Consider the following 12,998-nt stretch of genomic DNA (forward strand, 5'->3'; position numbering starts at 1 on the left):
ATCGCGATATGACGTCATGGGATTCTCGTATCGATTCAAAATACGTCCATATCGATTTTTAATTATGTATTTACCCGGCAAATATCCATTGCAGCGTCTTTTTATGTGCTGCACTTTTACTCCTGGCCACTAGTTGGCAGCACACCACACCAGGAGCTTTGCAGAGCGTCCAGTCCGCCAGAGGAAGAACAGCATCTCGCGAGAGCTCTCCCGGTGGTTTCTTTACACTACCGTCTCGCGGTAATTGGATCACACAACAGTCTCCCGCGGCGGAGGAAGTGGGAGACGCTCTGAGGAATATTTATAAAGCCGGAATCTGGACGCACTTTGGCTTTTACAACCAGGACGGAGGGACAGATAAGAGCCACGCCATTTGTAAAATGTGCTTTGCAAAAGTCAAATACCGCGGAAACACCACCAACCCACATGCATTTGAGCAGGATGTCCCCATGCAGGACACCCTGAGGGCTCTGGACAGCTGTGTGAGGGACAGGCTGCGTCCCCCCAGGTGTGAGAAGGAGCGTTGCCTCCTCAGCAGGTCCTTCCTCCCTGCTGCCATCAGATTCTACAGCCAGCACTGCTCCAACTAGTCCAAACACACACCACACACTGTTCTAAATGACACTCCTGTGTATTTGTCTTTTCATGTCTCTCACATTTTTCTATAATATTGTACATATGCCTGTCCTATATGTATATTTAAATAATATGTAACTCATATCTGTTATTAATATTATAGTTTACATGTGTTCTGTCTTAAATGTATATTTAATTTATATTTGATTTATATCTGTTAGTGTATATCTTATTTCTTTATATCTGTCTGAAACTTATATTTAAATTATGTCATTTAGTTTGTATCAGTTATTTAATTATATTTATCCTAAATTTATAGTTAATTTTTCTATGTATGGTTGGACCTTGTAAATTCTCATATTTCGCATTTCTTTTCTGTTTCTATTTCTTTTCTCTGTGCTGCTTAACATTGCAATTTCCCCGTGGGACAAATAAAGGAATTTCAATTCAATTCAATTCAAGGTTTTACAATGATTGCACTTTATTTTCTCAAAACATGTTACATTATTGAAGGTTTATGTAGCCTTTATTTTTATTTACTGTTTAAATGAAAAAGTAGCCTGCAACTTGTTTGCTGTTAAATATAGTTGCTTGAGTGCTTCTGTTGCATTTGGGATGAATAAAATGTGTTTCATACAAGTTTTCTCATGAAGTACTACTAATTTACAAATTAATTGTTCCTAATGTATCGCAATAATCGTCATGAACATTGGTATCGGGATATATTGGGATATATCGAATCGTGACCCATGAATCGTGATACGAATCGTATCGCCAGATACTAGGCGATACACACCACTATTTACCATTAACCCTGCCTCTCCAACCACCAGGTATATTTGATTTTAATATATTTTCGTTGTTTATAAAAAGTTATCTTGATGATATTTTACAATGAATGCATAAATCTATCCATGAGTTGTCCTACAAGTTTTTATTTTTGCTTGTTTTTTACCTTCACTTGTACTTTTGTAATCTTTTAATGTTCCACAGGATTTACTTTTGCCTGAAATAATTAAACAAATCTTGTTTGTCTCAGGCTTGAACTGTTTTTTCAATTCAATGCTAAATCTAAATTGGGAAGTTAAAATTAATATTTTAAAAGTTATTTCTAGAATGTCTTTCACTGAGGGATTTATATTATTAACAGTAATTTTCGTAAATAACTCTCAGTGTCCATCTTGGGTTATGATCCAGCCTGTTTCAGTCTGTGGAGGCAGTTTTGAGGTGAGCAGAATTTATAAATCCTACAACGTCCACAAAAACACATTTCATGATCTGAAATAGTCTTGATAACTATATAATTAAGACAAGTGTTCAAACAAGACATCCTGAGGTCGTTGTGTGGTAGATTGTTGCACTTTAACAGTGGGCAGAGAGCAGAACGGATGAATGAAGCCTTCTTTGTTTACTACGACCGTGGTGCGCATGCGCAGTATCGTCGCTTCAGAAAAGTATTAGTCCGGGAATTTTTTTTTTTTTTGTTTGTTTTTTTACCTCCTCTTTAGATTGCAATTTCAAAGAGTTCTCGGTAGCACTGTTGTCAGTAAGCACATATACAAAACGTGGCGGAACTTTTCCGTTTCACCTTCAAAACTTTTTATTCATGATTCTTTGATAAAGCATTGCTTGAAGTCACTTCATTTGGACGTCACGCGCATAAACACTCCGACGGCAGACTGACTTTCTTTACTCACCAGAAGTAATTTCCTTCGGGAGGGTATTTTTCAGACACCAACATATAGATTCAGAGGACTGCCTTGTATCAGCTCCTCCCGGTGTTTCACTGAAGCTTCCTCCACAAAGACATGTACTTCCTGTTTCCCATTCTACCAACCACCTGATTGGCTGCGGAAAGCATCGCGAGAAATAAAGACAGAAAGCGAGATAAAGCTTGAATAACTAGAGCAGCAAGATTCATCATAAAAACGATTTACAAAAACACTACAGAGTAAAAACTCAACTAAATGTGAACACAACTGGCATGCGATGCTTTACGTTCATTACAGCTTCCGTCTTGCTTTGTCTCATCCTCAGAATGTAATCACACGAGACTATCCCTTCTCTGAACACACCGTGTGGCGAACACGCCCTCTACTGGTCAGAGTTAGACACTGTTTGATAAAACAAATTCTCAATACACTAATGGCTCTAAATGCCACACTGTGATTAATAAGAAGTATGGCATCAATAACCACAACTGAAACACCTGAAGCAACTCAGCATATAACCCACCAGCACTGTTAATGGTGGAGCTTAGATGAGATTTAAGTGATATGAGGGGGCACAAACCAAAATTTGCAAAGGGCCCCTCAGAGGCTTGGACAGGACTGTGAAAAAGATTTTTGAAAGGAAAAAGAAAAGGCTGCTTGTCTTATGTTTCTTGCAAGAAACATGCAGTGTACAAAAAAAGTATGGGGTTTAAAACAAAGGCCTATTGAACTTTGATGTGTTATGAACAAAGTGGAGGATGTCTGATATCTGCTCGGTGGTTCTTCAATTGGCATTACATGCTCCAACATTCAAAGTGATGTATTAAAATCTTGACAGTAAAAGATTGGTTAAACCACAATCATGATAATAAATTGAAAACCACATGCAAAACAAACCAAAAGCATGTTTTATTAAAAACTTTTAACAGGTGAACACAACTGTCCTCATTGACAAACATAAGAAGTTGTGACAGTTAAAAAATTGAATGCGACAACTACAGGAGAAAGATGCTTCAGCTTCATGATTGGCTGACCTGCTACCACAGTTGGAATGAACTGAAAAACATTTAAAGATGCAATAATTAAAACATTTACCTGAAAAACATGATTGAAAGTATCATTTTTGTCACTCGGCATTGAAGAACACTCCCTTTAAACATTGCGTTCTTCATAGACAATGTCTTGGTCCAGTTTTTTTTTTTTTTTTTTTTGAATGAGAATTCACGTGTGTGAGACATGAAAGTGGTTTGTCGTCCAACATAACTGTTGCAGATGTCTGTAAACTACGACTTCCCACCTGTGTGAGTTCTCATGTGGCTGGTCAGATGAGAGTTACGAATAAAACCTTTCCCACATGTCTTACAGGAATACGGCTTCTCACCTGTGTGAACCCGCATGTGGACGTTCAAATGACTTTTGTAGCCAAATGTCTGCCCACACGATTCACAAGAAAAAGGCTTCTCACCTGTGTGAGCCCTCATATGAACAGCCAGATGGTTTTTGTGGCAAAAACTTTTCCCACATGCTTCACAAGAATAAGGCTTCTCACCAGTGTGAGACCTCATGTGGTCATCCAAATGACTCCTGTAACCAAAACCTTTCCCGCATGTTTTACAAGCAAAAGGCTTCTCACCTGTGTGGGATCTCAAGTGGATAGCCAAATTGCTAGGGTGGCTGAAACACTTCCCACATGTTTCACAGGAATACGGCCCCTCGCCTGTGTGAGTCCTCATGTGATCAGTCAGTTCATAATTGTGACGGAAACATTTCCCACATTTTTTACAGGAGTGATGCTTCTGACTTTTGTGAGTCTTCATGTGGAGAGTCAAATTGTTACGGCGACGGAAGCATTTCCCGCATGTTTCACAGGAATATGACCTCTCACTCGCGTGAGTCTTCATGTGATCAGTCAGATCGTCATTAGAACTCAAGCTTTTCCCACATAATCTACAAGGATCGGGCTTCTCAGCTGTGTGAACTGCCTTGTGCTGTCTCAAATTACTTTTGCCCTTGAATCGTTTCCCACAAGTTTTACAGAAATATGGCTTCTCACCTGAGTGAATTCTCCTGTGTTTTATTAAACTCTGACTGCTTCTGAAATGTTTATCACTCACGTCACAATAACTGTTCTTCTCATCTGTTTGAACTCCATTTTTTAATGTAGGGTCTTCATTTCGTTGTGACCCTGAATCTTCACAGGTTTGTTGATGGTCGTGACTCACAGCCGGCACAGGGTTACCAAGGTGAAGCTCTTCATCTGGTTTCGAGTTACTCTGGTCCATTTTCCCATCAGTCACATTTTGAAGAGAGGCGTCAGTCTCCTGCTTCCTGTTCTCACAGGTGTCGATTTTCTCCTGCTCTTCCATCGGAGAAGGATTCAGTTCCTCTTCTTCCTCTTCATTCGGAGGAGAAAGTGGGTGCTCTTCCTCCACTTCCGTCTGAGGGGGATGTGGTTCCTCCTCTTCCTCTTTGAAGAAAGGAGGTTGTGCTTCCTCCTCTTCCTCTGTCAACAAAGGAGGTTGTGCTTCCTCCTCTTCCTCTTTCAACAGAGGAGGATGTGCTTCCTCCTCTTCCTCTTTCAACAGAGGAGGATGTGGTTCCTCCTCTTCCTCTTTGAACAAAGGAGAATGTGGCTCTTCCTCCACTTTGATATGAAGAGGCTGTGGTTCCTCTTGTTCCACCTTGAGCCAAGAAGAATGTGCTTCCTTCTCTTGTTTCACCTCCACCTGGATCCAAGAAGGATGTGGCTCCTCTTCCTCTTCCACCTTGATCTGAGGAAGATGTGGTTCCTCCCCTTCCTCTTCCACCTTGATCCAAGAATAATGTGGTTCCACCTCTTCTTTCACCTCCACCTTGATCCAAGGAGGATGTGGTCCTTCCTCCTCCACTTTGATCTGAGGACGACGTGGTTCCTTCAGGTCCAGATTGGAGTTCATTTTCAGGCTTCCAAAACTGCTCCTCATAAAAAACGTCTTTTTCAATACAAAGACTTCACTCTTGGAGGTCTGAGGATTACAAAGGAGAGGAAAGGAACATTTGTGATGTGAGAATAAAGAAAAACCAATTTAAAAATCAACAGAGCAACCATGTCACCAATACCTCTTTCCCACTGAAACTAGCAGGTCGATCCGTGTTTTTCTAATACGGGTGGCAGCTCAGCGATTGAAACATGCGGTCGGCCGGCGGATGTTATGAGCAACGTTACTTATTAAATTCTGTGTAATCACTCTGAAAGAGTCAGTTATCAAACTGTTATCACATGATTCATCAATGATTTCTGCTTCTGTTCAGTGAGTAGCAAGTGTTGACAGACAGGGTCACCCCCAAGGCACCGCCACTTCTCCAATTTCAGCCTATTTCTACTCTTGTAATTTTCATAGGCATGTTTAACAACATTCATGTTTTTGTTAAATTCAAGCTCAAACGTTTCTTGGTGATAAAGACTTGTGTGATTTTGTTGTGTGGACACATGATGAACTAACTGAGCCTGATGACGACATACGGCTGTGAAATGTACATAGGATGTGTCATAAGTAATTTTTGGGAATTAAATTTACCTGAGATGTTTGGGAAACTTCATTCCAGTCCCCAAGTACGACAACCTGCTGGTGAGGACAGTCAGGATCCTCCATGACAGAGAGCTGCTGTCCGTCACTCTGGTAGACTTGTCCGTGAGCAGAAGATTCCAAGGTGCTGGGAGCAGGTTTGGTTACAGACTCCGCAGGCATCCTCAGCGATGGGGCCGTATCATACAGGGCTGCGGGTTTTCCTGAAGAGTTAAAGTGCGAATATTAAGCACTGAGCAAAATATCATGTTCAAAGGCAGTGCTGAAAACGGTGTAGTTGTAAAAACTTTTTTTTCCCTTTCTGTAGCTGCAAAATACAAACTCGAATAAAGAACTGCATACAAACCAGATGCGAGGAGGCATTCGAGACTTACGGAAAAATACAGACAGCAAGGACATAAATAAAACTAAAAATCACAAATCTTCATGCATGAAGCGTGCACAGTAAAATACCAGTTTGGAAATGTGATCCATGCAGTTTTCTAGTCTTTGACTGGTATGTGTGAACTGTAATACCTTATGAATGCATATGTATTTACATCTATGACGGGATGAAAAAGGGTCCAAATTATCCATATAATACACACTGTGTGAGAAAGTTAAAGGGATACTTCAACATTTTGGCAAATTGGCGCATTCAGCGCAATTCCTTAGTCATTTCGAACAGCATACTTACTTTTTTTGTGGTGGGTTTCAGTCCTTTGTATTTTTCTCTTACATCTGAAACACACAGAAGAGAGGAATCATGGTACAAAGAAAGCAGTTGTTTTACTTGGCAAATCACTGGTTTATTACATCCTCAATTCAAGTAAGTAGAAATCAACATGCTGGTTGATCAGAGAACAACAAAGCACACGGATGTGATCATATTTACCCTTCTGACTTTGCATTTTTGCTGGACTGGGTTACGTTGGGGAAGATACACGGGACGAAGCTCGGATGGTCAAAGTCGTCAGATGCTGCTCCTGTACAAATAAAAGTGCATTTCAGTGACTTACAGTAATGATAAAACCTCATGGTTGGCCAGAGGTCATTGGTCAAGCATGCAGCGGCCTACAGCAGTAACAACAGCGACAGACGTTTAGCGAAGCAACTTAAAAAGCGTTCAGCGTACTTTCAGCACGCACACATCTATAATTCTATGATTTTGGGTGTCAGTGCGTACACACACGAAGAGTTCAGCAACTTCAGATCCCTTCAGCAAGCCCGGGTGCAGTTTACTGATGGATGAGTGCAGGACCTCAAGATGCTCCGGGTTCAACAAAAGGCCGTTGTCCGGACAAAAGTAAGTTACTTTTCATTCACAAATTCGTTTTCTGTCATCATGTACACCCAGAGGTCACATGAAGACTGTACGCTTTAAAGAATGCACTAAATCAATTTGTAGAAGGGTAGATTTTACTTATTTTCTCAGCCTTTTTCCTTTCACTGTTGTTAGCTAACAGTAGGGAGACAGCTGGCCGTCTCCCTACTGCAGTGTGCATGATAGAAAAGTAACTTGGGGAGTGAATCAATAATGCAGTCTAAAGGGCGTTTGAGTGTCGAGAAAAGTGCTATGTAAAACCAATGCATCATTATTATTATTAATAAACCCCCTTGATGTGAACTACATCCATTTTCATTTCTCCTCACTCTAAATAAATTCAGGCATCAAGGGGTTTTAACTTATGGTGAATTGCTGTTGTATTAGCATTGTAAATATCTGCAAAATCTAAAACATGGTTCTCTGCATTTCGGTGAATCACTCCATGCGCCTCAGTCAGAAGCCGCCTCAGCCATGGGTGATCCTGAAGTCCTCTGAGGACGTGGACAGAGCTCACTGCACATGTATGGCCGGCGTGGCTGAGAAATGTGTTCACGTTGCTGCCCTGCTCTACAAAATTCACATTGACACACAAGGTTGTTCTGCCCGAGCTAGCAGCCCAACATTACACACATAACAGCACACAGAACACAGCATTGCACCAGTTGCCCCTGCTGCAGATTGCACTCCGACATCCACTATCAAAAGAAAGAAAAAAAACACATTAAGCCAGGGGTCCATCAGGAAACACATCTCATATTTGTAAATTTTGTACACACACACACACACACACACACGTGTGTGTGTACATATATATATATATATATATATATATATATATATATATATATATATATATATATATATATATATATATATATGTGTGTGTGTGTGTGTGTGTGTGTACATATATATATATATATATATATATATATATACACAATGGGGGAAATAAGTATTGAACGCATTAACTGTTTTGTCATTACATTTATTTCCAAAAATGCAATTCATGTGACATTTCTTCCAGACACTGGTATTAACTCAAATAATCCACACATGAAAAGAAATCACAACATTCAAATCCAGAAATAGTGATTATGTGGAATTAAGTGCAATAACACAGGAAAAAAGTATTGAACACACCATGGGAAAGCTGTATAGTTTGTCAAGGAAAGGCACCATACCATCTCACACCTGAAAGTAATTAGTCTTTGTACTTCCTATAAGTGCAAACCAACATCAGCTGGGTTAGTGCTAATTGATGGCCCTATAAACAGGTTGTTTTTTCACCAAGTAGTCAAACAAGACACATCTCATGATGGGTAAAAGCAAGGAGCTCTCTCAAGACCTTCGCAGCCTGATTGTTGCTCAGCATCAGAATGGAACTGGTTACAGACTTATCTCAAAGAATCTGAGTATTCCAGTAAGCACCGTTGGGGCCATTATCCGCAAGTGGAAGAAGCATCACCTTATCATCAACAGGCCGCGCACAGGAGCTCCTCGCAAGATTTCTGACCAGGGAGTCAGAAAGATGGTCAGAAGAGTTCTCAAAGAGCCAAGGACCACCCGGAAAGCACTCCAGCAAGACATGGAGGCAGCAGGTACAAGTGTTACAGAGAAAACGATAGGCAATGCACTCCACCGCCATGGCCTCTATGGACGCTCAGCCCGCAAGACTCCGTTCCTCAAAAAAAGGCATGTTGAAGCTCGTCTAAAGTTTGCTAAACAGCATCTGGATAAGCCTGTGGAATACTGGGAGAATGTTGTCTGGTCAGATGAGACCAAAATTGAACTTTTTGGCTGTCATACTACACACCATGTTTGGAGGAGAAATGGCACTGCACATCACCCAAATAACACTATACCAACAGTGAAGTTTGGTGGTGGAAACATCATGGCATGGGGTTGTTTCTCATCTCGTGGTACTGGCAGACTTCATATAATTGAAGGAGCAATGAATGGAAACATCTATCGGCAAATTCTTGAGATGAACCTCCTGCCATCCACCAGGATGATGAAGATGAGACGGGGCTGGACCTTTCAACAGGACAACGATCCGAAGCACACGGCAAAGTTGACTCTCGAATGGTTTAAAAAAAAGAAAATCAATGTGTTAGAATGGCCCAGTCAATCACCTGACTTAAATCCGATCGAACATTTGTGGAAAGAACTAAAGATAAGGGTTCACCAGAGGGCACCAAAGAATATTCAGGATTTGAAGACAATCTGTGAGGAGGAATGGGCAAAAATCACACCTGAGCAGTGTGGGCGATTAGTTCATACATACAACAAGCGTCTGGAAGCAGTCATTGTAAACAAAGGCTTCTCCACAAAGTATTAAACGAGTCTCAGATAGTGTGTTCAATACTTTTTTCCTGTGTTATTGCACTTAATTCCACATAATCACTATTTCTGGATTTGAATGTTGTGATTTCTTTTCATGTGTGGATTATTTGAGTTAATACCAGTGTCTGGAAGAAATGTCACATGAATTGCATTTTTGGAAATAAATGTAATGACAAAACAGTTAATGCGTTCAATACTTATTTCCCCCATTGTATATACACACACACACATATATACACATATATATATATATATATATACACATATATGTGCTGTCATGCGATCAAAATTGTAATCTAATTAATTACAGGATTTCTAATTAATTAATCACATTTTAATCTCATATTTGCTTTCAGTCCCCAAGTGCAGAATTCAAATTCTAGGATGCTACAGAATTGTAGTGCATGACTCCTCAAATGAATACACCAAGAAGACAAGATTTGAAATCCACATTTTTATTGATGATGAATGAAAGCTAAGTCAGGACGGCTTGGCCAAAATAAATTCTAAGCCCAATCAGGCAACTCAAATAACACTTTCAGTGTGTTTCATTGATGAAATTCAAAAGAAGAAAAAGTTTCAGTACATCCCAGCAAATCAATTCGGCCTGGTGCACTATGCAAAAATGCAGTACAATATAGACAAAAAAAATTCTGAAATAAAATGAGGCTGAGTCTCAAATAGCCACTGAAGCAAACTAAATTCAAAATGAATACGAAAGCTAACTTAATACAGCAATTTAAAATGAATACTACAAGTATAACATGCCTCTAAATAAGACAACAGTTCCATTCACACTGAATTGCCACTCAAGTGTGTTATAATTAATCTTAGATTAATTTTTTTAGTGCACTGAGCTGCAGGTGTAATTAATTAATATAATTAATGCACTAAAGTGACAGCCCTAAAATATATATATATATACATATATATATGTGTGTGTGTGTATATATATGGGTTTTTTGTTAGTTTATTCTCCTTGCTTTTTTTGCACCACTGTTTGGCGCCATGTTGCCTGAAGTTGCCTTACCGTCTCATTGTCTCTGGACAATGACAATACAGATACTTGAACTTTGACCTTGAATATTGTTATATTTTTTGGTGGATTTTTGCACTGACACAGAGTGAAACACAAATTTGGTATTTTTGTAATTTGCTTAAAAAATGTTTGGATCATTTTGCTCTCGTTAAAAAAAATTGGCTTTGGTCTTCAATAAAAATGGCCCCGGTTATGTTTTCATTCATTTCGTCTCATCTTTGCATCTTACAAATAAAGAGCCAAAGGCAAAGCTTAACATCGTCGGGCTGGATTTGTGTCCATACACGCACACTGCTGATTCCTGGTTAAATAATCCAAAACAATAACCTAGTTTGGGGTAGCCAGATGTGTACCAGCAGTAGCTTACCACCACCCAGTATGGTGTGAATGAATAATGCAATGTAAAGCGTCTTTGAGTGTCCAGAAAAGCGCGATACAAAGCCAATGCATTATTATTATTGTTATTATTACCACTACCTCATCAAAACTCCAGAGACAAATGAAGTTAAATTACAACTATGATGGGGATTATTATATGTACATGGATAAGTAATGTTAACTGTTTGATATATAACACATTTTTCTATATTTACATGACTGGTAAAAGGCTTTGGGTTATTTTATGTTTAAGAGGTTCTTGATATTTTATTCAATAATAATGTTTCTAAACTGTTTGAAACAAATCAAAAGATGATTAGATGCAAGATGATTAATTTAGTATTCCAAATACTTACAGAAAAACAAGTCTTTAAATTATAAATAACACTATTTCTGAGATTTCACATAAAAGTATCTCCTTTGCAAATATTACACATTCAGTTTCTAGAACGTTATGGAATAATCCAGAACTCCATGACAATCTCTGGAACAACGTGCAGCTCTTTACACGAACTTGGAATCATCTACAATTTATGAACTCATTCTGGAAATGGAAACCGTCTTAATTTTTTCGAACTTTTTCTAATTATGTGCAGGTACAAAATACTAACAGATAGAGTCGAATCATTTTATATATACAGTGAAAATGATACAAAACTACTTTTACAGTAGTTACACTAGTAGTGTGATGTTCAAACCTCTTCTCTTCTGGGCTCTGCATGACTGTCTTGACACTGGTTTTTGTGGGAATATGGAAGGGACATAATCTGGGTGATCTTTCTGGTTGTTCTTTTTTCCTGAAAAAAAAAAAAGCATTTATTTATCATACTAGACTCCAGACCATTTACATCTAGTAGATTTTAAGAAATATGGTTAGATGTATCTATAAAGTTATAAACAGCTGATAAATTACAATATAAACACAAAACTGCTGACAGACCTAGAAGCCCCAGAATAATCTGGGAATTGGATGTTATGAAGCAAACTAGATTTCTTACCTGTTAGAAAATGTGCAGAACAAACATAAGTGTAGTCCGTTTTCGGTATCCACAGCTCTCCCGGTGTTTTGCTGGTGTTGTCGGCGGCTCTGTTTACAGCCAGCAGCCACGCTGTCCTCCTCTCTGGTTCAGTAGCCTCGCTTGGTATCATATAAAAGGACAAGTGAGGCTGCCGAGCTACGTTGTTGGTACAGTTGGACACACAACAATTCTTCACCATCTTTTTTTATATCTATATCTCTCAATCTACAACAAATATTGAGCAAGAACAAAGTACTCCACACAAAAAATGCTTCGCTTCGCTTGCAGCAGTGTGCGTGACTGTTTGCCCCTTTGCCCCGGTTGCTAAGCCCCGCGCGCATACCCGGAAGTGCTTAGTGACCCGGATGTCCGTGGTAGAGGGTTAGGTATTGCTTACTTCAATTGGCTTACTTATTCATTATCAACACCGTTTTAGCTTGTTAGCTGAGGCTTACCTGAGATGAAGTGATCGCTGCAGATAGACGCGTTTTTAATCTTCTGCTCGGTCCAGTCGGTTCTTCTGATGGCCTGCAGCCAAAGACGTCTCTTGTTTGCCTTGAAAGGGGTGCGACCTGACGGTATCCTGTAAAACTTGCGCGACTTGTTGTTTTTATCAAAACGATTCGTGCACCCGACGACGCAGCAAGACATGATGGATGATCTCGTTCTTCTCTTTCTGCAGTTGAGTTATGATTTAACGACAAAACGCATGCATATAAATGCACTCTCTTTGTCTCAAAGTGATCTGAGCACGCTTTTGTGAACGCACAGAGGGAAAAGTTCCCCCTTTTAATGCTGGGAATCCATGCATTTCGCCGACACTGGCTGACTCCATTCTTTGTTGCCCCTGATGTTTTCTAACTTGTGGAACTCCACAGAAACGTCTTCCATCCGGCCCGCTGCTCCCTGCTAGACTGTGACAGCCATGAACGTAACAGGCGTTTACTATAATGACAATTAACTTGTGTTAAAGTTCCCGCTTTTCAGAAACATTCTCCCAGAACAAGAAGCCGCATGTATCTGGGGTCCTCCGACATAAACACAGGGCATGATAGTCTG

General features: G+C 39.7%; 1 protein-coding gene and 1 long non-coding RNA gene across 5 annotated transcripts; both read right to left on the reverse strand.

Annotated features, from left to right (window-relative positions):
* Positions 1-3,427: 3,427 nt before the first annotated feature.
* LOC115382687 (zinc finger protein 436-like) lies at positions 3,428-7,337 on the reverse strand. 3 transcript variants are annotated; one of them, XM_030084518.1, is made up of 5 exons: positions 7,024-7,337; positions 6,729-6,819; positions 6,531-6,574; positions 5,846-6,057; positions 3,428-5,293 (listed from the first exon to the last, which is right to left on the reverse strand). In XM_030084518.1, exons 4-5 carry the CDS (start codon positions 6,014-6,016, stop codon positions 3,572-3,574), a joined length of 1,893 nt encoding a protein of 630 aa, XP_029940378.1. In that variant the 5' UTR covers positions 6,017-6,057; positions 6,531-6,574; positions 6,729-6,819; positions 7,024-7,337; the 3' UTR covers positions 3,428-3,571. The 3 variants fall into 3 exon arrangements, with proteins under 3 accessions (XP_029940378.1, XP_029940379.1, XP_029940377.1); XM_030084519.1 differs by having other exon boundaries at positions 7,020-7,337; XM_030084517.1 differs by having other exon boundaries at positions 6,729-7,337.
* Positions 7,338-7,380: 43 nt separating this feature from the next.
* LOC115382693 (uncharacterized) lies at positions 7,381-12,923 on the reverse strand. 2 transcript variants are annotated; one of them, XR_003930592.1, is made up of 4 exons: positions 12,395-12,923; positions 11,919-12,058; positions 11,619-11,717; positions 7,381-7,855 (listed from the first exon to the last, which is right to left on the reverse strand). It is a non-coding gene; the product is annotated as an uncharacterized LOC115382693 (long non-coding RNA). The 2 variants fall into 2 exon arrangements; XR_003930591.1 differs by lacking the exon at positions 12,395-12,923 and having other exon boundaries at positions 11,919-12,244.
* Between the last annotated feature and the right edge of the window lie 75 nt (positions 12,924-12,998).

The sequence above is a fragment of the Salarias fasciatus genome (genome assembly GCF_902148845.1).
Source record: "Salarias fasciatus chromosome 7 unlocalized genomic scaffold, fSalaFa1.1 super_scaffold_4, whole genome shotgun sequence".
In the NCBI taxonomy this organism is placed as follows: Eukaryota; Metazoa; Chordata; class Actinopteri; order Blenniiformes; family Blenniidae; genus Salarias; species Salarias fasciatus.